This window comes from Salminus brasiliensis, chromosome 14 (genome assembly GCF_030463535.1).
Source record: "Salminus brasiliensis chromosome 14, fSalBra1.hap2, whole genome shotgun sequence".
Lineage (NCBI taxonomy): Eukaryota > Metazoa > Chordata > Actinopteri > Characiformes > Bryconidae > Salminus > Salminus brasiliensis.
This window is the reverse complement of record NC_132891.1, coordinates 30,230,729-30,254,960: the sequence shown is the minus strand read 5'-3', so window position 1 is coordinate 30,254,960 and position 24,232 is coordinate 30,230,729. Positions and strand designations below refer to the sequence as shown.

At 41.7% G+C, this 24,232-nt stretch overlaps 1 protein-coding gene across 1 annotated transcript in view; it reads left to right on the top strand.

Annotated features, from left to right (window-relative positions):
- hspg2 (heparan sulfate proteoglycan 2) overlaps window positions 1–24,232 on the top strand; it is a 143,175-nt gene that overhangs the window by 89,179 nt on the left and 29,764 nt on the right. The window contains exons 34-52 of the mRNA XM_072696888.1: window positions 1,345–1,437; window positions 1,528–1,617; window positions 1,746–1,976; window positions 2,618–2,731; window positions 2,898–3,025; window positions 4,000–4,086; window positions 4,180–4,238; window positions 4,895–5,065; window positions 5,242–5,352; window positions 6,456–6,556; window positions 7,763–7,943; window positions 12,286–12,345; window positions 16,430–16,552; window positions 17,817–17,969; window positions 18,723–18,865; window positions 19,045–19,122; window positions 20,771–20,906; window positions 21,603–21,754; window positions 22,977–23,106. Coding sequence (XP_072552989.1) covers window positions 1,345–1,437; window positions 1,528–1,617; window positions 1,746–1,976; window positions 2,618–2,731; window positions 2,898–3,025; window positions 4,000–4,086; window positions 4,180–4,238; window positions 4,895–5,065; window positions 5,242–5,352; window positions 6,456–6,556; window positions 7,763–7,943; window positions 12,286–12,345; window positions 16,430–16,552; window positions 17,817–17,969; window positions 18,723–18,865; window positions 19,045–19,122; window positions 20,771–20,906; window positions 21,603–21,754; window positions 22,977–23,106 — 2,341 coding nt within the window. The remainder of the gene's footprint in view (window positions 1–1,344; window positions 1,438–1,527; window positions 1,618–1,745; window positions 1,977–2,617; window positions 2,732–2,897; window positions 3,026–3,999; window positions 4,087–4,179; window positions 4,239–4,894; window positions 5,066–5,241; window positions 5,353–6,455; window positions 6,557–7,762; window positions 7,944–12,285; window positions 12,346–16,429; window positions 16,553–17,816; window positions 17,970–18,722; window positions 18,866–19,044; window positions 19,123–20,770; window positions 20,907–21,602; window positions 21,755–22,976; window positions 23,107–24,232) is intronic.

Sequence of the window (24,232 nt, the reverse complement as noted above, 5' to 3'; positions counted from 1 at the left end):
GCCATATGGAGCCTAATGAAAACTGGCCTTCAGTAAAGTGTTACCCATGTTTAAATATGACCGTATGTTATACCCTGTCAGAAACTATGGCTATAAAAGTCTGTTTAAGGCAGGCGTGTGATGATTTTGACATCCCATTTCCACAACACCAACAAGAGTGGCAGAAGCTTCTTTTACTTGTTAGCTACATTAACCTCATAGGCTTTGACACTGCTTTGGTATTGGTCCCACTGACAGGATAAGCTGAGAAAGAACACTGTGGAACCGTCCGGTGCTGCTCTGCCAGGCTCCTGCGACAAGGTAGTCGCCCCCGACTGCATGCCAATGGTATCCTGGGAATATGCCCCCCTCTAAAGGACCACCAAGCTGAAGCTTAGCTTGTAATGCAGTCAGGCATGTTAAGGATCATTCAATAAGGGGTTGTAATGTTTGACAAAACGAGTCGTTTTGTAGGTTTATGTAGTGAAGAGTTTGGTCAGTCAGTTCTTAACCTTCAGTTGAGGGTAGGTATGCAGCGGATAGTCAGAGTTGTTGACTTTAGGGTGGTTCGTCCCTCACTAGAAGTGTTTGGAAACTTTTTGGAAATAGTACCGAGCTTCTCCTGAGTCAGTCTTAGCTTTTTGATCATTTGCTTTGCTTTGTTTAGAGCCATCATGGATGTTTTTTGATGGAGCTGATTACTTTGTAGTACAGTTGACTGTTTGGAGTTTGAAACCTTATCTTTTATGATCTGCCCTGCTTTGCTCTCTGCCATGCTTATCTATTCTTTCTGTCTCTCCTACCTGCTCCTGCATCTCTTTCCTCCTGTGCTCTAGTATGCTCTGGTCTACAAAAACTTCAGCTTACACCCTGAGGACGTGCTCTTCTGGCAGCTTCCACAGAAGTTCAGAGGGGACAAGGTAACTGACCTTGGGTGTAGCCAAGTGCCAAAGTGCTGATCCATCCATAGCTTTGGTCCAGACTCTGGTGCTCCGGCACCTTTGCTAACATAAGAACCTTAGCAAGGTCACTGGAGCGCCTTCATGGAGCTGGTAGATGTCTTCAAACCTGCAATTTTCCTGCCATACCTTGATCAGAAAGTCTGTTTTTGTTCAGTTTCACGTTCAAGATGGATCTACTTTCTTGTTCTAAAAAAAATTGAGATTTTGGGAGGTGTACAGATACTGAACTCGGGCTGATAACTTTTATACGTGACTTCCAGTAATTATAGTAGTTAGTTATTTCTGAATATGGCATCTTAAGACTTAACAGTAAGCCTCCAGGTAAGGCATAATGGACAACGGTCTCAGTAACCTACCTGATCACAAAGGTTCCCTTATTCTGGTGTTCATTCCAATCCATCAGGTGGGCTCCTATGGAGGAAAGCTCAAGTACACAATCTCATACGTGCCAGGACCAAGAGGAGCTCCCATAGACGATGTTGACGTTCAGATCATTGTAAGTAATACATCAGATAGCCCACACGACATAAAACAGTGTCCCGTTAGAAATAAACAACTTCACAGCATGATTCATACCTATTTCCAGGGTAATGACATCACCCTGGTGGCCCGCCAAGAATGGCGACGGGGTCCGGGGACAAGAGAGTCCCGCAACTTTGAGATCGTCTTCAGAGAGGTGAGAGATGTTCACTGTATGATTTCCCATTAATAAGCTTAAGCACTGAAAATAGAAAGGCAAGATGAAATAAAAATGGCCCGTGTGAAATCACTAAAAGCTGTTTGGATCCCGTGCTTTCTCTGCAGGAGAACTGGAAGCGCCCCGACGGCATGCCGACCACTCGGGAGCACCTGATGATGGTTCTGGCCGACCTGGACGACGTCCTGATCCGAGCATCCTATCACACAGAGATGCGCTCCTCCAGCATCTCTGGGGTCAGCATGGAGATTGCTGTTCCTAACTACACTGGCTTGGCCCAGGCTCTGGAGGTGGAGCAGTGCCGCTGCCCACCTGGATACCATGGTTTGTCCTGTCAGGTATGGAAAAGACGACCCGCCTCACAAGCCAGTCAACAGCTTATGATTGGTTTACATCAAACTTGTGCAGGTCTAGGCTGTAACAGTCACCGCAACTAGGATGATTTCAAGGGCCCTGAAAATACAGAGGCCTACGAAGATCATGCTGTTAAAATAAAGCAAGAATGAGAGAAACAGCCACAGCAGATCTGTGACATGACAGTTACACCTAGACAGACCCAGACAGAGATCATCTGTTACCTCCTCAGGTACATGCATATATAAAATGCTAGGGATGTCTTTGAGATGCCCACATCCAAGGTCTCCCAGTTGTTATACAAGCTAATCAAGACCTCAGTGAACTGATTTTGGCTATAGCCGAATCCAGTTGCTTTCCTTTGGGTCTTTTACCTCGTTGCACAGCTATTATGCACCGCTTATGGCATGGAGGCACATTTTCAGAGGTGCCCATTGAGTTGGAATGTCTGCAGTGTGGAACTGTCCTTGTGCAAATGTTTGGGAACCCCTGGTCAATATTCCTGTGAATATTTCTTCAATAGTTCTCTCAGAAGGTTTTCTTGGTCTTCAAGATCTCAACTTCACCTCCACTGTTCCTGTTGATTGCTGTTGATGTATGTTTGTCTGTATCTTGTATGTTTTAGGACTGTGCTCCAGGCTATACCCGTACAGGTGGAGGCCTATACCTTGGTCACTGTGAGCTGTGTGAGTGTAACGGTCACTCCGACTCCTGTCATCCAGAGACCGGCATCTGCACAGTAAGCTCCTTCCACGCCATCAAATAAGTCACCATTATGCTGTAGGAAGCCTGTCGTTATTTCAGGATCGGCATTATCTGAGAATAGGGCGCAGGTAAATTGGCACACAGGAGGTTTCAGATGCTCTGATGATTGCTGTTTTCTCTCCTTCTCTCCCTGTTGACAGAGCTGTCTGCATAACACCATGGGCGAGCTGTGTGAGCAGTGTGCCACCGGGTACTTTGGGGACGCCTCTGCTGGAACCCCAGAGGACTGCCAGCCCTGCGCCTGTCCACACACTGACCCAGAGAACCAGTGAGTCCCACATATCACAAACACAAACACACACAATGTTGTTCATTGTTGTTCTACCAACATTAGAATCTGCACATTTGGCAGAAGTTCTCTTTGGCTCAACTCCAGCTTGTAAGGTGTGTGTATGCTTCCCTTGGATTGAACCTAAATATATGTCACTACATTCTAGGTCTGGTTCGTTTAGCGTTCACATCAACATATTTAGGTCAAGTCCCTTTATTGATATTTTACTTACACGTCTGTGAATTCCAGTGAAATCATTTCTTCACTTTGAATGCAGGGGTCAGAACTCAGGTTCCGGCATGTTATGGCACCCCTGGAGCAGAATTGGCTAATGTCTCTTGCTCAATGCCCAAACACTGACTGGGCCACACACAGCCATGTGATCAGTAACTCAGCATACTAACCACTGAGCCACCACTGCCCCTCACTGCCCCATTTGAAAGAAGGATGTATGAAAGGATGTAAACAGAAGTGTTATGGCCCCAACAGTGGCTGGGTAGCAAACACACAACCATGTGATCAATAACCATGCATGCTAACCACTGAGCCACCACTGTCCCACTTGACCGAATGTAAAGAAATGTCTTATGAATAAAGAAACGGCTGATGATGCACATTTAACAGATATAATTGCTATAAAATCCAACAACCAGTACTGGTCCGACTGAGCTCCTGAGGTTTATGCATACCTTGTTTCTTCTGACTTGTGAAATTCTAAGGCAATAAACCATGACACTGGTTTTCCGTGGGGTGACCAAATGCATATATCATTACAGTATAGAATGTAAACTGTAGTATTGCTGGTTGCTGACACACTTAATAAACTTCAGATAAATTAAAAACCCTTAATGCAGCACCATGTCAAGTTTTCAAGCCCCATGATATGATTATATTTTGTCTATATCGTCCACCTCTTATGTCAGAACAACTAGTAGTTACTGTTGAATAACTTGATGTTCATTTTCTTTTAGATTCTCCCCCACTTGTGAAAGTCTTGGCAATGGGGGCTACCAGTGCACTGCCTGCCAACCAGGCTACACCGGCCAGTACTGTGAGCGGTAAGTTGTCCCATTTGAGTTGTCACGGTTTTTCGATTGGAGTCAAATTGGTTCTGCTGTGTCTCAAAGATCATTTCACTGCTTTTTAAACAGCTGTGCACCTGGTTATGTCGGAAATCCCCAAGAGAGAGTCAAGTGCCGCCCAGTTAATGGTGAGATCAAGTGTAGTTTTTGTTTGTTTGTTTATTTATTTATTTATTTTTAAGGAAAATCAAATTCAACAAATGTGCCAGAAATCAACACAACCTACAACACAATCTTTAAGGTGACTACACTAACAAGTGAACTTCTAATGGTGGTGTACTTTTTTTAGTGTACGAATGTGTGGTTTGAGAGACTGACTTTGAGATGCTATGTTTGTCATAAGAAGTTAGTGAAAATGTGTCACATGACACTAAATGCAGGCTTTAGCATGTTATTTTTTTCCTGGAAAATGTTTCCTGGGTAGGTTTTCCCAACATCTCTGTCTCGCCAAACCATTTATCTGCTAAAGTTGATTTAAGGAAAAAATGGTCAACATTCATATTACATAATATTACAGACAATTTCTTACTCTATAGCTACATCTAACACTAAGTTAAGTGTTAAAACATTTGTGGGAGGTCATGTTGCCTGCTATCACTTGTAGCACTCAAAAACTAAAGAACCGAATGTCAGACATTGAACTTTTGGTTAGGTCAAAATTCAGTAGGTCGAATTTTGTCCCAAACTAATAAATATGGACCGTGGCCATACTGCTTTATCACAGTGTGCCGTTGCACTGTTTATACTGTAACCTGTGTATAATAGAGGTCACGTTTCTGTTTAGTACCTGCTGCCTCCTGTGTGGCGGTAAAGGTGTATCCTGAGAGGGTACAGGTGTCCCAAGGCAGCACGACTACTCTCAGGTGCCAGGCGTCTGGAACCCCACCACATTATTTCTACTGGACCCGCGATGACGGACGTCCCATCTCCAGCTCTGCTGAGAGACGCAGACAAGGTACAGCTCTCGTAGTGAGAGCCATTGTAAAGAATCAGTGAATTCTAAGCTATTGCTGCAAATGTTTCACGCTATTAAGCTTTTCCATTATCATGATTTTTAGTTAGCATTGATCCACATTTGTGGCATGTAGAATAGGAGTATGGGATGTGATAAAACTCTTTAATTCCCCAAAGGAGAGGAGCTACATTTCTCAAGTATTCAGCCTTCTGATGCTGGCGTGTACACCTGCACCTGCCGAGACCCCCTCAACACCACCCGTGGCCGTGCTGAGATCATCGTAAAGAGTAAGTCACGGACAGAAAACACGAAGGTGCCCTCAAAAATGTATTGCCAGCGTATGCATCTTAACTCTAGTCAGTATGTCTAATATTTCCTATTTTGAGATTGTGCTACAAATATTCATTTATTTTATTTTATTTTTTTCTAGTAAACTTTTAATTGCATTTTAATCAGCTCCAATAAATGATGAATGTAATTATGAAACAATAACATTATTTGTTTCATTAGGTAACATTAAAAAAGCAAAGAAACAAGCTCATCTTGCAATTACAGAATAAGAAATATTAGACAAACGAATACGATGATTTCACGTGCCAAGAGACCCCAAATTTTGCAGTGTGAAAGACTGGCAAGTGCATTCACTGATTAAACCTGAGAGTGAGGAGTGGAAAGTAACAGGCTAGTTCAGAAAATAAGTTTAGTTAATATGATTTATCACTTTAAGGTTCATCACCCTTGCTGCAGTCAACCAGCGAAGACATGTTTGATATGTGAAGTTTGCTTCTTTAGTTCAGAACAGGAGGCACTAGGCTACTAATAAACACTGTATTTAGACTGTCACCAATCTCATCTCTGTACAATGAACACACCCAAAAACCTCTCAATCGACTCAAAACACTTTGACATCTGCAACTCAATGTGGCCTAAAAGACGGTAAGTCTTTTAGTCTATAAAAACAAAACTTCCTTTACTCTATGAAACCAAAAACACACTTCGTCTGTGGATGATAAGTTTATCCCCAGTTTTAGCTTAAATGTTTATTTAGGTCTATTTATGCCCTTTTGTAAAATCAGACTTGCTTATGAAGCTTTATTTAGCCTTCATTTACCTAGATATGATTAATGACCGACTAGGTTTTGTGTTTGTATAAATTTTTAGCAACATTAGCCTAGCATATCTAGTTATAAAGACAAGACTGTTTTTTGCTAAAATATTCCTTTAACGTTAGAAAGGCAGGTGAAATGCAAATCGGTACAGTTGCTCTGTTTTTCATGTTTTTATTTGATAACTTAATCTCTGGATTGGTTAACTGTGTAGGTTGTTGTCCTTTGAGATTTTGTCATATGGTTCAGTATTCCTCACCATATTGTCAATCGCCACTCTTTAGCATCACCCACCAAACCCATCGAGGTCTTCATTGAGGAGCCCAAGGTCCAGAGTGTGGCATCAGGAACTGCAGTGAGCTTCATCTGCACTGCCAAGAGCAAAGTAGGAAACTGCTCATGCTTTCTTTCTTTATATTTTTGACGATTCGCAGATTTCATCTGATTACTTGTGGATTACTTGTGTATCTTCTAAATGCAGGTGAAATTCTGTGAAACTGTGACTCCGCAAGTTTAAAAAAAAATATATTTTGCTCTCATGCAAAGCCTAATTTTAACTAGATTAGTATTAGAGGCGGAGGCACAGCTGTACACAGTTAGGAAAAACCCCAGCTGCAAAACACTATGGTAATGCTACCATGTTGGTGCTGAGAATCCTCCACCACTCTAATAATAGCTGAGCAGCAGTGTCCCTGGGGTGCCACTGTACTGATGGGTGGGGGAAAAGAGGGCTGGATCCAGGAGAAGAGAAGGTTTAGGTGACCGCACCAAAACATCTGCATTTTATTCATTTAGAATAAGAACCCTGCATAAATGTTAGATTTCTCTGTAATGCTGATCCAGGTAAATGTAGTCCCAATTTCTAGATTTCATGACTGTTAATGTATCAGCATCTGCAGATGTACAGATTTTAGGGCTGGGCAATGAATCAAAAATAGTCAAACCTGATATTTTAGATCTAATCTAATATCTAATATCTAGATCTAATATTCTAATCGACGTAACCTTGCCTATTTCAGTTATTTTGATTCTTATTCTTTTATAATTTGGTATTCTGTATTATTCTTTATTATTCTCTTAGTACTTCCCCCCCTTAAAAACATACTACCACATACTACCCCATCCACTTTGCGGCACGAAAGCTCTGTGTAGGAGAACTTGAACACCAACCGAGCCACAGCTGACCAGCTATATATTAATATTGTAATACTGATTTGAGGCCATATTGCTAAGAACTAACAGATACGTGCAAAATATCTGATACCAGCCCTACTGATACATTAAACCCCTGATCATATTAGTGTGATAGTTATCTAATAACACAACCTGATAACTGACTCACATGAGATAGATATTATGTGGTATAACTGGCCTATGAGATTTCAGTAGGGGGTTATCTTCTCTGTGGTAACCTGGCAAATTATCTGATCTTAAATGTTATAATTAATTTTGCGCCACAAAAAAATGATATATTAGCAAGTAGAATTATACAAAAGTTTAAATATCTAATATCTCTTTTTCTAATATTTTAAGGAATAAGGCTAAAATGCATGCCAGTGCAGTCCTATTGATGTGTTTGACCTTTACACAGTCACCGGCGTACACCCTGGTCTGGACCCGCCAGGGCAACGGCAAGATGCCCAACCGGGCCATGGACTTCAACGGCATCCTCACAATCCAGAACGTCCAGCCCGAAGACTACGGCGTATATGTCTGCACAGGCTCCAACATGTTCGGCATGGACGAAAGCACTGCTGTCCTCCATGTCGCAGGTTCGTGACTGGCACTGTTCTCGTCCTCTTGAGACCACCTCAAGTTCCACCTGTCAGTTTCTCCTGCCCCGTTTGCTTGCATGCGCCTGGCTTTTGGTCTCCTCTCTCGTGCCCTTGCTCACTGTTTTCTTTTATAAAAGCTAACCCCTCGCTCTGGCTATGGCCGGCAGCATGGCTCTTCTTGGGATTCCTGCATGGGGCGCTCTACGTGCATGATGAAATGGTCTTCAGTTTCTGCTTTGACATGCATTTGTTGGGTCTATATATATATATATATATATTCTTCTTTGTACTAATCAAACTGCTTGGACTTTCTCTTTCTGCCTTTATCAACTCTTTGCTCTAAATGAAACAGTACAGCTTGTGAATGATAGAGGAACATGAGCAAATTCAGGACGGACAATCAGTAGACAATCATAATGGTTAAAATTCATAATAAGTTCATGTAATTCGTTTAATTAATGAAATCCCACTTTTTTTTGTCCCTTTACAAATTTCTGGTTCGTTTTCAGATCATTTCGTGAACCTAGATCTTAACTAGAAATAATTAGATTAGAACTTTTTCAAATCACTACGACAGCTCATCTTCTTATTTTTCTACTTTAAATGATCCGTACTGGAGGAAAGTTGGGCCTGGTTTAAAAAGCTGTTTTGTTAATTTTTCATATACTTGTAATTATTCTGATTATTTATTAAAACCATTTACAGTTACATTCCATAGACAGAACAGTTACAGACACCCATGTTACTTTTTCTATATTTGAGCATTTAAGGAAAAGTATTCCTTAAATGGAAGCTTGTCGTGGCTCCACACAGTGTGCTCCACTGTTAGTATGGTTACATTTCAAGGTTTCTTTATATTGTACGTTATTATTTAAAGGAATACTGCAGTGGTTTTCAGCCTCATCTATATCTGCTACATCTGTTTTGCATGGTAGTTTACCATAGACAGGTGTTTTGGGGTTTTTTTTCCCTGGACTGAACTGAAAACCCATTGACTCGAAGCACACGTACAGTAGAAACCATTGGGCAGTTGCTGGATTGTGTCAGAAAATGTTTGTGTAGGAAACGGTCATGAATTCTTCTAGCAAATGTATGATTAGTTCTTTCAGAGATAGTAGTGGTATAGTAGTGGTGTAGGTGTGGGAGTTTTTACAGGGCTAACTATAAAAAATAGTCACTTCCTTTAGAAGTTTATTCACATAATTCAGCAAATGGCCAATTGCTTTTTCTAGAAAGTCGAGTCAATGGGTTTTCTGTTCTTTTCTAAGCCCTGGGAATCAAATCAGAATCACTGTCCATGGTAAGCAACCGTGCGCTACTGACACAGCAGGTAGAGATCATCTTGAAAAGCACTGAAGTTCTCCTTTTAAGAACCCTTTCTTCAATACATTAAACCCCCTCACATATACATCATCACTGAGAGACGGGGAAATAACATTGGTGTCGGGTTCCTTGCTGTTGTAACGATTCTTCATGTGGTGGTGGGGTGTTGTGTGTCTACTGAGGGGGTATTCCGGTAGTAGTGGTGGTTTCTAAAGGGCTTTCCGAGGAGGACTGACAGCTGTCGATTCGTCTTTGAGTCTCGAGGAGGCTCAATGGGGGTAGTGGGTTGATGAGGTCTTGCAATGAACTAGGTGCCTTCGGCCAGGCGGACTGCGACGTTCTCACCCCAGACCACTGGAACTGTGCGACCGCTACTGCTGTTTTGTTCAACTTCTCTTGAATGTTGTGCTTTTTGATGGTGCTATGTCTAACGCAGCAGGATGAATGTGTCATTTGTTAGGCCTATATATATATATATCATTTGTTTTGGATATTTGGTCATCTATATATTGGGGGCATTTTACAGTTCAATCAGTCTTAAAAAGTCTTTAAAATTTTTATGTTTTTGTACATGTCGTATTTTAGGTCTCTTTTATTTTTGAGTTGATTTCACTTCAAAGATTTTTGTTACTCAAAATGAGGCACATTCAGGCAGATCATGTTATGTATTTATGAATTTTGGTTGAATCTGCAGGAATTACACTAATGTGCTTCCAAATTATGTACATCTTGGTGCTTATTCCATATTTATTTTATTATTTGGACTCAAAACAGACAAAATATGGGGGGGGGGTAGGAAATTTACTTGATTTATTATTTTTTTATTTACTTTTTGTTGCAGTAAGTCACTAAACCAACAGTCTAATTTGGTGCTTTATTGTCTGCCAGTTTTCTTCCAGTAGCATTAGATTCTTTCAAATGTCTTTAAAAAAATGTTCTACAGGCCGTTTATTTAATTTTGTATATTGTTTTTAATGGTATTTCAGACACTGAAAAGCTCAACGATGTTCCCTACTATTCCATTGTATCTTCTAGAAACTGTGAAATGGCTGTATTACAATAAATAAAAATGGAACCCCACTTGATTAAAGCAATGCTACACTGGGTTTACAGTTGGAAACTGAGTGTGAATTGGATTTCTTATGCCATTAACTAGCCTTGGATCAGTCACAAGCTGTACACGAGTGAAAAGGTCTCAGTATTGTGAGTGTACAGATGTTCTGCTCTTGCCTGTTTTTTTTTGGTTACTAACCTGCATGTTGTGCATACTGACCCAGTGTATGCTGATTCACCATTTCCATCATACATATATGGTACATTTATTCTCTCACGTTGTGTTTCATTGTCAGTATGTTTTTACATGTGAATTGACCTTGAACCAACAGGACTGTTCCCGTCTTAACCAGGGTAAATTTTCTTAACCAGGGTGAACTGAAGGCATTTTGGTGAAGATGACACAACAGCTTAAAGCAGTAGTTGGGTGAAGAAGAAAAAAAACACAGCCTTCTGTCGACCCCTAGATATAGTAGTCGATCAGCCTAGACATGTTTGGTGCCATATTCAGTGGTAGATTCAGTATTGTATGCTGTTGTTTGATGTGTAAATCCAAAGTATGAGAGTGTGATTGGGGCTGATGGGGTTTTACAAGCTTATTTACCACCATATTATTTTGTCTTAAAATGAAACATGCTGTTTTACTGTTATGGTGGTCCTTTGGGGGGAATGATGAGCTCTGCTTTTACTGGCTGGTTTACATCACCTAGACGGCCCACAGCTGCATAGCATAGACTGGCTTAGCCTAGCCTAGCTTTTAGGACCGTATTAATAACTTTTCGTAATTACCACATAGTGTTGCTATCCTCCATGTGTCCTCTCAATGTCCAGTCTTCTCAGAGTCTTCTCTTCTGCAGTTAGCTAGCTGAAAATATCAGGGTCACCTAGACATTCAACAAATGCATAGTGTAGCCTAGCTTAGCCTAGCCTAGCTTAACTTTTAAGACTGTAACAATATGTTTTTGTAATTACTCCTGAGTCCTACCACATAGTGTTGCTGTCCTCCATGTGTCCTCTCAGTGTCCAGTCTACTCAGAGTGCAGTTAGCTAGCTGAAAAGATTCTTGTGGAGTAAATTGTTAGCCTTGCACTTGACTAGCACCCCCTAGCTTCACCAGCTTCCTTGGACTCATGGCGCTTTACCTGCAGCGTAAATATAATGAGTCATGGTTATCGCCTAATTTTGGGGTTTTGGAATTGGCTCGTTTTACGGCTCTGTTTTACTGTCATGTACTGAACTCTCATCACTCAACACCAAACCAAACACTTCCTTTAAAACTTTGCCAAGTTGTGCTGTAATCTCAAATAGACTTGCTCAAGTGGTTTCTGGCACAGTGTGATATTTTGCTACCTGTAAAAGTAGGTTGCATTGCTAAAAACCTTCTGCAGTGGTTGTTTGTCCACATTTTTACACAAAACCACATAAGCAGGTCTGTCTGGGATTATTTCACAACTCAGTTTGAGCCATTTAATGAGTTAGACATGCAATCTTTCATTACTTGCTGGCTATATTAGCCTCGTTGTTTCAGTGCTAAACTATTTTGCATACACATTCAGACACCAAACATGTCTAGTGATGGAATAATAGCTGTGGTAAGGGGGAAATGGTGTTTCTCTTAAAGCACCTAGTTCATATAATGGAAATCTTCTGAGGTGCTGTCTCCAGTATCCCATTGTCAATGCTAGCAAGTCCAGCTGTTAGAATTCATGAGAATTGAGTCGTTGTTGACAAATACTATTCTAGATAAGAGAAAATGATCTTTCATTTTTCAGGTTTCTTTTTACCTGTGTGCCCATTTTAACATGGGTAGAAATAAAAATTAGTGTAAATGGGAGCTAGCACTTATTGAGCAGGATGGTATGGGCTGGGTGTGGGCACTAGAAGGCCAATTTTCTTTGCTAGCCTGGGGTACTGAATGCTCTGGAGACTCACCTTCTGGTGTTTGCCTGTCCCTCGTTCACAGAAGCATCTAATGCTGAGATGTTTTACACAGCCTATGAAATGTTTGAAGGACATAGACAGCGTAAGTCCGCGTGGCTCTCTCTCTCCCCAGCCTGGTGGCAGAGTCAGTCTCTCTGTCTGCCTATCTAGCTATCTATCTGTCTTTCTATCTATCTACCTAGCTAGCTGTCTGTCTGTCTTTCTGTCTGTCTATCTATCTATCTATCCACCTATTTATCTATCTATTTATGTGTATATCTGTCTATCTGTGTTTGTACCTGTCTATCTGTCTGTGTCTATTCATCTACTACGAATGCAAGCATCATCCTCAGCATGGATATTTACCAGCTCAAGTAATGCCCATGCAAGGTCAACATAGACAGAACATAAGCCTTTCAACCATTTCAAACTCAGCATCCAAATGTTGTTATTGTTAATTCTGTCAGATTTGGCTGTATACAACACATGACCTGTTGCTTCCATACAGCTGTTTTTTCAAAGTTAAGAAAACATTATAGTAAAGGTTTACCAGACATTGGTTTAAATGTCCAGTAGCTGCCTGAACAAAACCTTTGCTGCTGAAATACTCTAGCTCCAGACCTGGTTTTTGCTGGTTGCTGGTCATCCAGGTAAAATTGCACCCCACGCAAGCTGGTTCAATTCTTGACCAGAATAGCATGTCTTTGAGTTTGATGGACTAGCTTGTCTTCACATGACCAACTTGACTGAGCTGGTTGCCAAGCTGGTAATTCTGGTTGAGTAGTTTGGTAAAGCTGGTTCACCCATTTGGACAAGCTGGTAATGCTGGTGGACTAGCATGGTTAAGATGGCCATTCTGGTCATGCTGGTCAACAAGCTTGATCACATTGATTGAATGGCTTGGTCTGCTTGGTAATGCTTGGTAGACCAGATTAATTCATCAAACTCAGACATGCCTTATGCTGGTCAAGGGCTAAAGTGGTCAGATTTTTTTAAGTAGATTTATGTTAGTTTTGCTGACCGTTTCTGGAGATGTTTTCCAGTTTTCTCCAGATTTTCTCCACCAAAGTGTTTTCCAAGACTAGGGTGTCCAGGCCCTTCAGAGGATCTAATTGCTCAGATAATAGGAGATGTTTCCTTCCATACATGGTCATTACTTGAGCTTTTGGCTTATATTGGTCCAATGGTGCAGGAAGGCTGCATGCTTCCACACATGGGGGACTCCTCTCTATGGTTGAGTAAGAACGATGCACTCACATACTTTACCAGTATGTGTAGAGCTTGATTTATTGGCGCTTCTGCTCCTTGTTAGCAGACAGTATTCCATACGCCGTCCTCAGCACTACTGATCAAATCATACAATATACCTACTATGTATACTGGCTTGCTCTATAGCTATACATGATCCCTCCGTAATGGTTGTAAACACAGCATGTGCAGATTCTACTTAATGAATTGTATTTTTGGACTTGCAGGATACCCCAAATTTTGACTGACTCTGTCTCTGCCTTCTCTGTGGCCTAGACCAGTAAACATTACTTCAGTGCTTTAAATGCTACACAAATGAATGCCCTTTTTAAGCACTATGTAGTAGTGTAGTAGTGATTGGTTTGGGTAACAGTCTTCAAAAATACAACTCATTGATTTGCGAAATTCATCTACATCAAAATTTACCAATTACCAAATTATATGTTAGGTTGGGTCAGGCCTCAACATCATGCTGGCCCTTTGCTGATAAGATTAAGCACTCTGGATTTGCTGCTATCATTAATGTACATCTCGATTATGTGCAGTCTCTGTGAGACCATCCTTAGGTCCAGAAACAGGAGGCTATGTGTGGCCTTAGTACGTAATGGAGTCAGAACAGAGAGGAGTCCCTCATACACTTTTCACTCGCTCATCTTCAAACATGCTGGACTGCAAGTGATGCATAGCAAACCTCAGTAGTGACAACTGTGCTTCAAACATCATACTGTGTCCTAATACATCATATCATCAAAGACTTCTGCGCACACTGCCAGCACAGCTCGCTTGGCTGAATCACTGGATGCTGTGTGAACTGTTCTGAATTCCATTCACATTCACCCACCATTAAAACTCATTGTACCAACCTGAAGGAATCTGTTACTGCAAGGCAATTTCACTCTGTTTAGTCATAGACAGGCAGCGAATGCGTATACCCAGCGTAAAACGACGAAGAGGCCTCACACACGTCTGCACATCTTTATTAAGCACTCTAAACTAAACAAGCCAGCTGAAGTGTTTCTGTTCCCAAGCCTTTATGAAGAAAATCGTCTGCTACCATTTCCTGAATGTCCCCTGTGTAGTCCCAAAGCCTTCAGACCGAGCTTAACTTGGAGCTTAAACAGGCCTACGCAGCTCTTCGCTGTGTGAAAGGGCACGTTCTTTTGCTCCGCTGCCCCACAATCCCAACAGATGGAGTCTGGGGCTCAACGCCCAGTCTAGCTGGCACTGCCCAACCTGGCCCGTCACTTTTCATCTGGGTCATCTTCACATCAGGTCGCTGGCTGCCAAGAGACCCGTGGCCCCACATGCCCCCCATGACCTTCTTGGATTACACTACTGAACCGCTGAACTATTAAAGAAGCTGTCATCCTTCAGAGTAGTCTAGGTTAGCAACGATTTGCCCTCATTAGAGGTTCTGCAAGTTGCCAGTTTATTAGGTCCACCCACCTTGTACACTCACCTATATAAGTGCAAAAAATGGTCCCCAACTGATTCCTAATGGTTCTTTTGACACACCCAGCCCTGATCATCTACCATCCTGCATCCTGAGACTTGTGCATAATTCCATGACATGAGAAAGCAATCTTTTGCTTTCCCATGCAAAGTTTCAACTCCAACCCAAATCTGAATCAAACCCAGTTCAGCCAATCAAGGCAGGCATCCTAGGGCAGTAAAGCCAGGTAAAGTGGATTAGGATTGGATTTAAAGTCTGCGAGAAGGTAGGTCTCCATTAGCAGGGTTAGAGACCACTGTTCTAACCGCTATCTCACAGTAGAGCGATTCAGTAATGCATAAACTTTGACATTTGGAGATTTTCCATTTAATTATAGCAAGTGTTGTAGAATTGGGTTGGAAGCAAACACTTTGCAGGACAGTAGATTAGCAGGACCAGACTTGGCCAGCCCTGATTTACATTATGGCGCTGTAGAAAGATAAAAAAAAAAAAAAAAAGGTTCTTCTGGGAACCAAAACTGGTCAACCCATGATTCCTCTAAAGGCAGGGGTGGGCAATGAGGGCTGTAGTCCAACATAGTGTGCTAATTTACCTGCTTTTACACACCTACTATACCTGGCCATTTACAGGTGGGTTAAATCAGGTGTGTTTCAGCAGGAAAAGCCAAAAACTACACAGGAATCTGAGATTCCCAGATTTCCATTGAAGGGAACTGCCCATCAATGGAAAGTGACCATTATGGAACCACATATGACCAGATATTTTTTGGAACATTCTCAACACAGCAGTCACATCATCATGGTCATGTATATGTCTCTCATAACTAGGTTGAGGTTTTCACTCTCAGTGCCTCAGTGTCACTACTAGGTGGTGAGTGGTCCACCTTCCAAAAATGTCCAGTCCACTGTGGTCCTGAGATTAGAAACTGACCATTGATGAGGGCAAACGCAAATTGTATGTGGAAAAAGCTCAGATATAGGTTGTACCTCTCAACCAACAAGGTGGGTGTATCTAATAACGTGATAAAGGCCCCTGTTCAAAGCTTTTGGTCACTTACCATGAAGCACTACTCCACCAGTAAGGACGCTGTCCCTTTTCCTGACCTAAAGGTCACTTTTTTCCATGACTAGAAATAATTTATTATCCCTGCCCTGCTTGAGTCATACATTCATTAATGTTCATTTGATTACATAAACTAATGCAGGGAACTGCCCTTAGTGTAAATCAAACTCAATCAAATATGATCCTCAAGCAGAACTGCCACAAATCAAATACAACAGCCACTTTAGACTTTCAGCACACGGGCCTGAAACTGAATACAGCCACCAATCATAGAATATCAAAGAGAACTAGGAATGGGAGCCCTTGAGTGAAAGCCACAGACGCATTTGATCTCATGCTTACGTGGATGCCTCTAGGAGTGTGCTTCTCCAGTCTGGATAGCTGCTGCCCTGCATGTGGTTAACTGCCCTGTGCCCTGTTGTAGCTCCTGAAGGGTCCCAGCCAGTGGCCACTGTCCAGCCATCTGTTCTCACCATCCAGCAAGGTCAGCGGGCGGAGTTCCGCTGCACAGCCACTGGCAACCCCACCCCTGCCGTCGAGTGGACAGGTAAGGTATCAAGGAGCATAATGGTTTTGAAGATCTCCCTCTTTCCCTATTACACATAACAGCATATGTCTTATTGAGCACATTGTGTAAACATTCAAAGTGCAGGCTAGAAAAAGTAAGTGATCCCTTCAGTGTAGGTCCCCTTCACCAGCAGGCACCTCCACTAAACATTTTCTGTAGCTGCAAATATGATTTGCACAACATTGAGAAGGAAAGTTGGACCTTCCTCCAAATGTAGTTTCAGTCCATTCATATTTTTGGGAAGCCTGGCATGCACAGCCCTCTTCAGGTCAACCCACAGCATCTCAGTAGGGTTAAGACCTAAGGGTCAGGGCTTTGACTGGTACATCATTGTCCTGGTACATCACCCACCATCTCTTCAGCTTGAGGTCATGGACTGCTCCCCTTCCATTCTATTTTATGCAATCCAAATTATTCAAACGTCATTGCAAATTAGATTTATTAGCAATAGTTTACAATAAATCAATCGAACAAGACCAATTCAAATGTTTCAACAACAAGGCGGGTGGTCAGAAACCCTCAAGTGATCAGCAGAAAGATCTGCAGCAAGATTTGGTGGCAGCAGGCAATGAGTTTTCAGTTTGCACAGTATGGCACATACTAAACACAGGAGGTCTCTATGCTCATCCTGTTCCACTGAGTCCCACAGCCTTAATCCCCATAGAAAATCTCTGGTGGCATTTGAAGAAGGTAGTTGCAGCAGCAAACCCAAGAATATCAGTGAACTTAAGGCCACTGCTCATGAGGAATGGGCTTAGATTCCTCAGGAACGCTGCTGCCAGAAGCTGGTGTCTGGCTGTGCGTCACGTTTGCAGCAGGTCAGTACAGCAGAAGTGTTCTCTGAAGCGCTTTTCATGAAGGGGTTGAATAATTCATCATTAAAAGGCATTTTGTGTTGAACTTTGTTCTATTAGCTGAGCTGTTTAAATAGGTCTTGTTCGATTGGTTTATTGCAAACAGCTGCAAGTTTGTACATTTTTCCAATAGATCTGATCTGCAGTGGGGGTTGACTCATTTAGGATATTGGTAAGACAACATTGTAGTAGCCATCAGTGCAGAAATCCAGGTCATTTCAGTGGGTTCACTTCCTTCTTCTCATAACTGTATACTGTATATACCGTATAAACAAGAAGAAACTGGCGCAACCATCTAAGTGGCAAACCTGGATTATATGAGTGTAAATCAGACGTCCTTTTGTTGGATTTTGGATCATGGTGAACATGAGTTGATTTCTAACTCCCAGGAGGCCCAGGCAAACGCATCAGCAGCAACGCTGTCATCCGGGGCGGCGTTCTCACCTTCACTTCCGTGGATCGCTCAGATGAGGGTGACTACATCTGCCGAGCCCTCAACACCCACGGCGAGCACACGGCTCGGGCCGTCCTCTACGTGCACAGTACGTCCGCTGACTGCTCACAACTGTAGGCCACTTCTTTGGTTATTCTGTGCAGCTGCAGGAACATCATTGATTTGACATCATCACTTATTGTATTATCTGTGGTTTGATTGGCTGTTTAATCCATAGTATTAAGCAGCAGATTAGTGGACCTCTAATGATGCAAATCTAATGGTCAAAATTATAATATATATTGTAGTTCTGATAATATTATATTAATATTTTATTTAAAACCTCATTTTGAGATACTGTAAACCTTTTTAAACACCACAGTATACAGTATTATTAGTATACCACCCAAGCCTAATGCCTGTCTTCCATACATCTTAATGGATGGTGGGTCAAGCCAAGTCTTACTTGAAGCTCAAAGGGCTCTTGGTAAAGGTTTGGACTGTTGCTATCAGGTACTGAAGGGCTTCAGCAAAAGCAGCCTAAACATGAATTTACGATCCGCTTCAGATCATGGTAATTCATCTGACCTAAAAATGTAAGTAAGTAAGGTCTTTTGTGTAATATTCTAATTATATGAAAATATCTTTTACATTTTGGGCCAAAAGGTGCTTTCATTGTTTTTTGTCTGTCTGTGGACTCTTGGACTTTTAAGGTCACTAACATTTAGGGTTCAAGCTAACTGAAGCCAGCCTTGCAGAATTTAAAGACAAGCTTTTAGCCTACCCAAGCACATCCTGAACCCTGCGGTAAAAACTGTATTCTGCTGCTGTCCTCAACTGACAACTATTGTTCATGTTCCAGGTGCCAGTCTACCCCATGTGCAAGTGAGCCCACAGCAGGTGGAGATTCACGAGGGCGAGACGCTGAGGCTGTACTGCAGGGCCGGGGGCACGCCCAGCCCCGGACTGACCTGGAAGAAGAGAGGTGGGACGCTCCCCCCGCAGGTGAGATGTGCCCGTTTCCTTTGGTCCTGCTCCTTTTCCTTCTCCCACATCTGCATCATCTCTGTTGTGAGGATTGTGCTAAGTTGGCAGTGTTCTGTTTTTTGACAGTTTCATCTCTCCCCTTCTTTGTTTGTGTTTTTGTTTGTTTGTTCCATCTTGTCTCTTTGACGTTTGTTCAGGCCATACCTTCTCACGGTTTCCATCAGTTTAAGTCCAACAGTCTCGATGTGTTACAGAGACGTATTGAGGAGCTGCAGGTCTGTCCATCTGTCTACCGTCTGTCTCTCACCCCATCCTGCCTAAAGCCACCCTCCCCCAATCATCTCACTTGTCTCACTTCGCTCACCCGTATCACCGTCAACTAAGTGCATGTTCTAAACCAAGGACAGTGTCCCAAACCATCAGTGATTTGTGTAACACCTCATTACCTCATCTGTAGCGGCAGGGGAACTGCTGATTGTTCCAGGATGATCTGTGGAAAGGAAATAGTCAAGTGCGCATCGTCAGAGGATGGTTTTTTTGGCTGTGGTTTCCAATCCTGGTCTCGGAGAAACCTGGCGTTGCCTGTTTGATGCTCTCCCTGCCTTAGCAAGCTGCGTTATTTCACTAGAATAGAGACAGAGACAATTTTACAGTGTAAATAATATAAAAATAATATAATTAATATAATAATATTAATTATTAATATTATAATAATATTGTAGGACAAACACCTGTTTCCCATGTTATGAGAGAACGTACAGACCTATAAATTGGGCCAACTTGTTCAGGTTTATTACTTGCACTTATTTTGATCGCAATGCAAATACCACAAAATACAGGACAGTGCTATTCTAGGACCAGGACTGGGGTCATGGTACCGATTGATTGGGGTTATGTAAGAGGCTGGGCCGCTCCATCGTTCTGGAGAGCCGGGGGTCTCTGTGGGCTGTGTTTTTGTTTTTGACCTCAGGGCGCCACGGCATTGGCTCTGTTTTCCAAGCTTTTCTTTCTCAGGTCTGCCGTGCGGCCACGCAGAAACTGTGTGTGCTCTGGCCATTGGGCGGCTTTCAAAGTATACCAGTGGGTTTCAGACAGAGCCGCTCGGTGCCCTCACGCTTCAGCGCTTCACAGCTAAGCAGCTTTGGGCCCCGGATGCCACACGGGCCGGACAAATTCCACCCCTTCCCCTCAGCTTCTTCTCTAACGTGCATATTTTGGTATCTCTCAGGCTTATGATTATGATGATGGAGATGATGGTGGATATGACGTTGATCTGGCCTAATCATCAGTTCTTAGTTATTATGATGAGTTCAAAATAGTAATAATAGTATGGAGTGTTAGCCTGGGTGAAAAGCCAGGCTTTGAGAAGAGTTTCAAAAGTTGATTCACAGATTATTTTATGTTTTATTTATTTTATTTTTTAAAAGTACATGAAAATGAGAAATGAGCCGAAAACGAGTTTTAGAAAAATAATAACAACCCCTCTAACCATGTTCTGTCCTTGTCATCCTATAACATCTCACTTTGTTAAATGTCTAATCAGCTACACTGATGCTATTAATTCATAATTGCAATCAGTGATTATTATTGAATAGAGATCTGGCCTACCTGGAGTCTTAACATTCACGCCTTATACTGTACCCGAGACATATAAGCACAAGCCGCATCACACCCATCAAAAACAAGCCTGTAAAACTACATTACTGTCCCACAAGCGCTTCCAAAGCTTCCACGCCACTCAGTGTAAAAGAACAGTGTGTCTGTATGTACTTGAAATAGTCCTGCTTGGATCATGTCAGGTAAGATCTGAGGTGAGGATGGAGGCAAACTGGCTCTTGCTGTTTACGTCATTGATTGCAATATGTTGTGGACGCATCACGCTTAACTCACACTCACCCCCGCCCATCCCCATCCCCCCCATAGGCCCGTGTGGAGCGCACTGACTTCGGCACTCTGACCATCCCTAACATGAAGAGGTCAGATGGTGGCACATACCTCTGCGTAGGGACCAACGCCGTGGGCTCCTCCGAGGCTCGCATCGAGGTCACTATAGTTGAAGGTAAACCAGTAATCTGTGAGTAAAAAGGCTCATAATATGGACTGCTGAAGTTTCCTGAGTTCATTGTTGCTGTGATGTCACATGCACGAACCAAGCAATTTATTGGGAGCCAAGATATTGGTTGGAAATCTTCTTGGTTGGAAATCCTGGCTCATGTTTACTTGATCGTGTTGCTGAGATTTTTCCAACACTTTAATGCTATGAATCCTATTCAGACTTAGCATTAGCATTAATGTGCATGTTACTTGTGAGCACAGCCGGCACTAACACTAACTCTGGGTGTTTAGGCCATGTTGTCCGGTTTGAGGCCTCATCTGTTCCCAGTTTCCAATCAAGTAATTTTTTAACCACGAACACTCTATTCATAGTATTTGAGGTAAACTGTTGAATTGTTGGCTATGTGCACATGTTGGATTGCTAGCAATATCCAGTAATGATCTGCTGACACTAAAACAATCCAGCACAATATAACATTACTGGTGGAGACATGTTCAACCATGGCCAACCAGAACCAGACATGCAGTTGTAAATGACCCCAGGTGCATTTTTACACACTGTTTATGGAACATAAGGTAGAAATTAAAACAGAGACATTCAGCCAAAAGACACATTTCTACTCTGCACTACATCTGCTAGGAGTTATCATCAAGTCATCATATCTTTAAAAGACTAAACAATGTTACTTTTTGCCTTTAGGAGGCCGTGTTACAAATGATATCACCATCCAGCCCTCTGAACCCACTGTGGTGGAGGGAGAAACGCTGGACCTGAACTGCGTTGTCCCAGGAAATCCTCCTCCTTCTGTCATATGGAGCAGAACCAATGGTTATCTCTCCTACCACCACCAGGTTTGTGTTCAAGTTCAGACAGTAAGGGGAGGGCAGTTCCACCAGGCAGGAGTTATTAGTCGAGTCTAGTTTAGTCAGATAACCTAAGCCCGAAGTCAACCTTGTGCAATAAGAGAAAAGGTAGGTGACCTTCCTTTTGCACAGTTTTAAAATTCTCTACCCCCTTCATCTCCAAATGTAGGATGATAACTTTAAATAATGCTAGACTCCCATAAGGAGAGCTTTGGAGATGTAGTAATGAACACAGTGACTAGCATTGATTCTAATATTAGTGTTTCACTGAGCAAAGAAACACTTACTGCCCAGATAAGCAACTTTTTCATTCCTTTGCACAGTGCTGTATAAAGCTATTTACTCGGGCTGAACCTGAACTTTTCCAATGCAGTCATTGCATTTTCCAGCCACAGCTCCAGACAGAGGTCAAGCTGCTCATGTGCTGTGTGCTGCTTTGATAGAATCTGCCATTGTAGCTCCTCTCTTTGAAATACGGTACCTACAGCACACTATTCTGGACAACACTTGTTGGAGATCTGTGGATTAATCAACCAGGAGCGAAAAGGTGGAACTCCAGTTCCCTTTGAAAGCCTCCACTGTAACAAGAATCTATGAACTCTATGGACTAGACATATATAATATATGTTCTGTTCAGTCATTGATTGAAACCTGCAGTCACTGTTGCTCTCTAGGCACATCGTTGATAAAAAATTAATGGAAATCTTTGGAAATCAATGGAAATAATGCATAAAACAATAATTAATGTTCAATAATAAATAATAAATGTTCAGATGGAGCTTACTTTATGTAGTCATATGTAGCACATTTGTAAGTACATTTGTAAATAGAAAAAAAAAGTATTATATTGGAGCAAATAAGTATCACATAATACAATAATTTTTTATTAATCCTTGCAATTGGTTTGCCTTTAAGACTAATATGTTTTGCCCTAATATATATATATATATATATATATATATATATATATATATATATATATATATTATAGTCTAAAACACATGTAAAATCTATGTTTAATCTTTTATAATCAGTTGTAAACTTTCAAAATATAGGCTGTGCATGTTTAGCACCCCCTTTAAATGGATGTATATATTTTTCTATATAAATGGGTATATTTTTCACTGGTTTAAACTAGACACTCAAGCAAGCATGACACTATGTGACTGTACTTGTGTGTGTGTGTGTGTGTGTGTGGGTGTGTGTGTAGGTTTTTGGAACGCAGTTGCGTATCGTGCGAGCCTCTCAGGAGGACTCAGGAGAGTACATCTGCAGGGTGGAAGGCGGCCCGCGCATCCACAAGGCATCTGTGTTTGTCTCTGTGACCTCCGAGTCCTCCCGTAAGCATCTTACTCACACAGCAGCTTCACATTTGAGGTTCACGTGTCTTTCAGTCTGGATGAAGAAAACCAAGTGTACCATGATGCACCATGAGAGGCCTCATTCAGAGCACACCCATCATTACCTAAACCCTGCATGTTCTGCATTGCATTAACTCTATGCCACACGACACACTGATTCGCTGCCAACACTACATTAATATCTGCCAGTGAAGAACACTCAGAACATGTTGCTGTATGTGGTTTGTATGAATAGTTTTAACAAGGTTCAAGTCGACTATAAACAAATGTTTGTCACAATCAGCACCCATTGGCTCCTCTAATTAGCTGCCTAAAATAAAATAATTGATGCCCACAAGCTGTAAGAGCAGGCTGTAATAAAGTAGCAGAGCGTTTTCAGGTAGCCTCTTTCATAATGTAATTAAGAAATTTCCTCAGCTCATAATGTAATTAAGAAATGGCAGTTTACTTAAATGGTGGAATTTAAGATCACATGGAGTCTCATTCTAGTTATAGCTGGTATTGTTCTGAACATTTTAAAATATAACATGTATTATCGTACTTGCAAGTGCCTGTAGGGGTGGATTTAATGCAAAAATTGAGAAGATGCTGAGATTTTATGAGTAAATAATAAAACAATGAGAGTGTATCTCTAAATATTTGCAATTTCTGAAGCTAGTGTTGATGATGTTAATATTAGCAAACCTTGTACTTTCACGTTTTGTCACTGGGAAGCTAGAGAATAAGAAACTTGGAGAATAAGAAAGTACAGTCCTATTACAGCATCATGTGACCAAACATGTATAGGATTTAGAGGCTTTACAGTGCACTTTACTCCTCAGACAGGGAATATGTATACTGCTGCAATTACTAGCATCGTCTGCAGGGTCTTATTACAGTTTTGGTTTCAGGTGCTATACTGCAACAAAATGTGAGTTATCTACAAATAAATACCACCTGTGTGTCTACAAACATTTTAATTAGGTCTGTTAATGTAGTTTGACTTCTTTAGAATTTTTTGTCACTGCACAATTCCAAAGCTCTGATGACGAAAACCCTTCAGTAAAAAAGGGTGTCCAAGTTTTGACTGTACTGTACGTGTTGTCCTGAGCTGTGTGTTGACTGT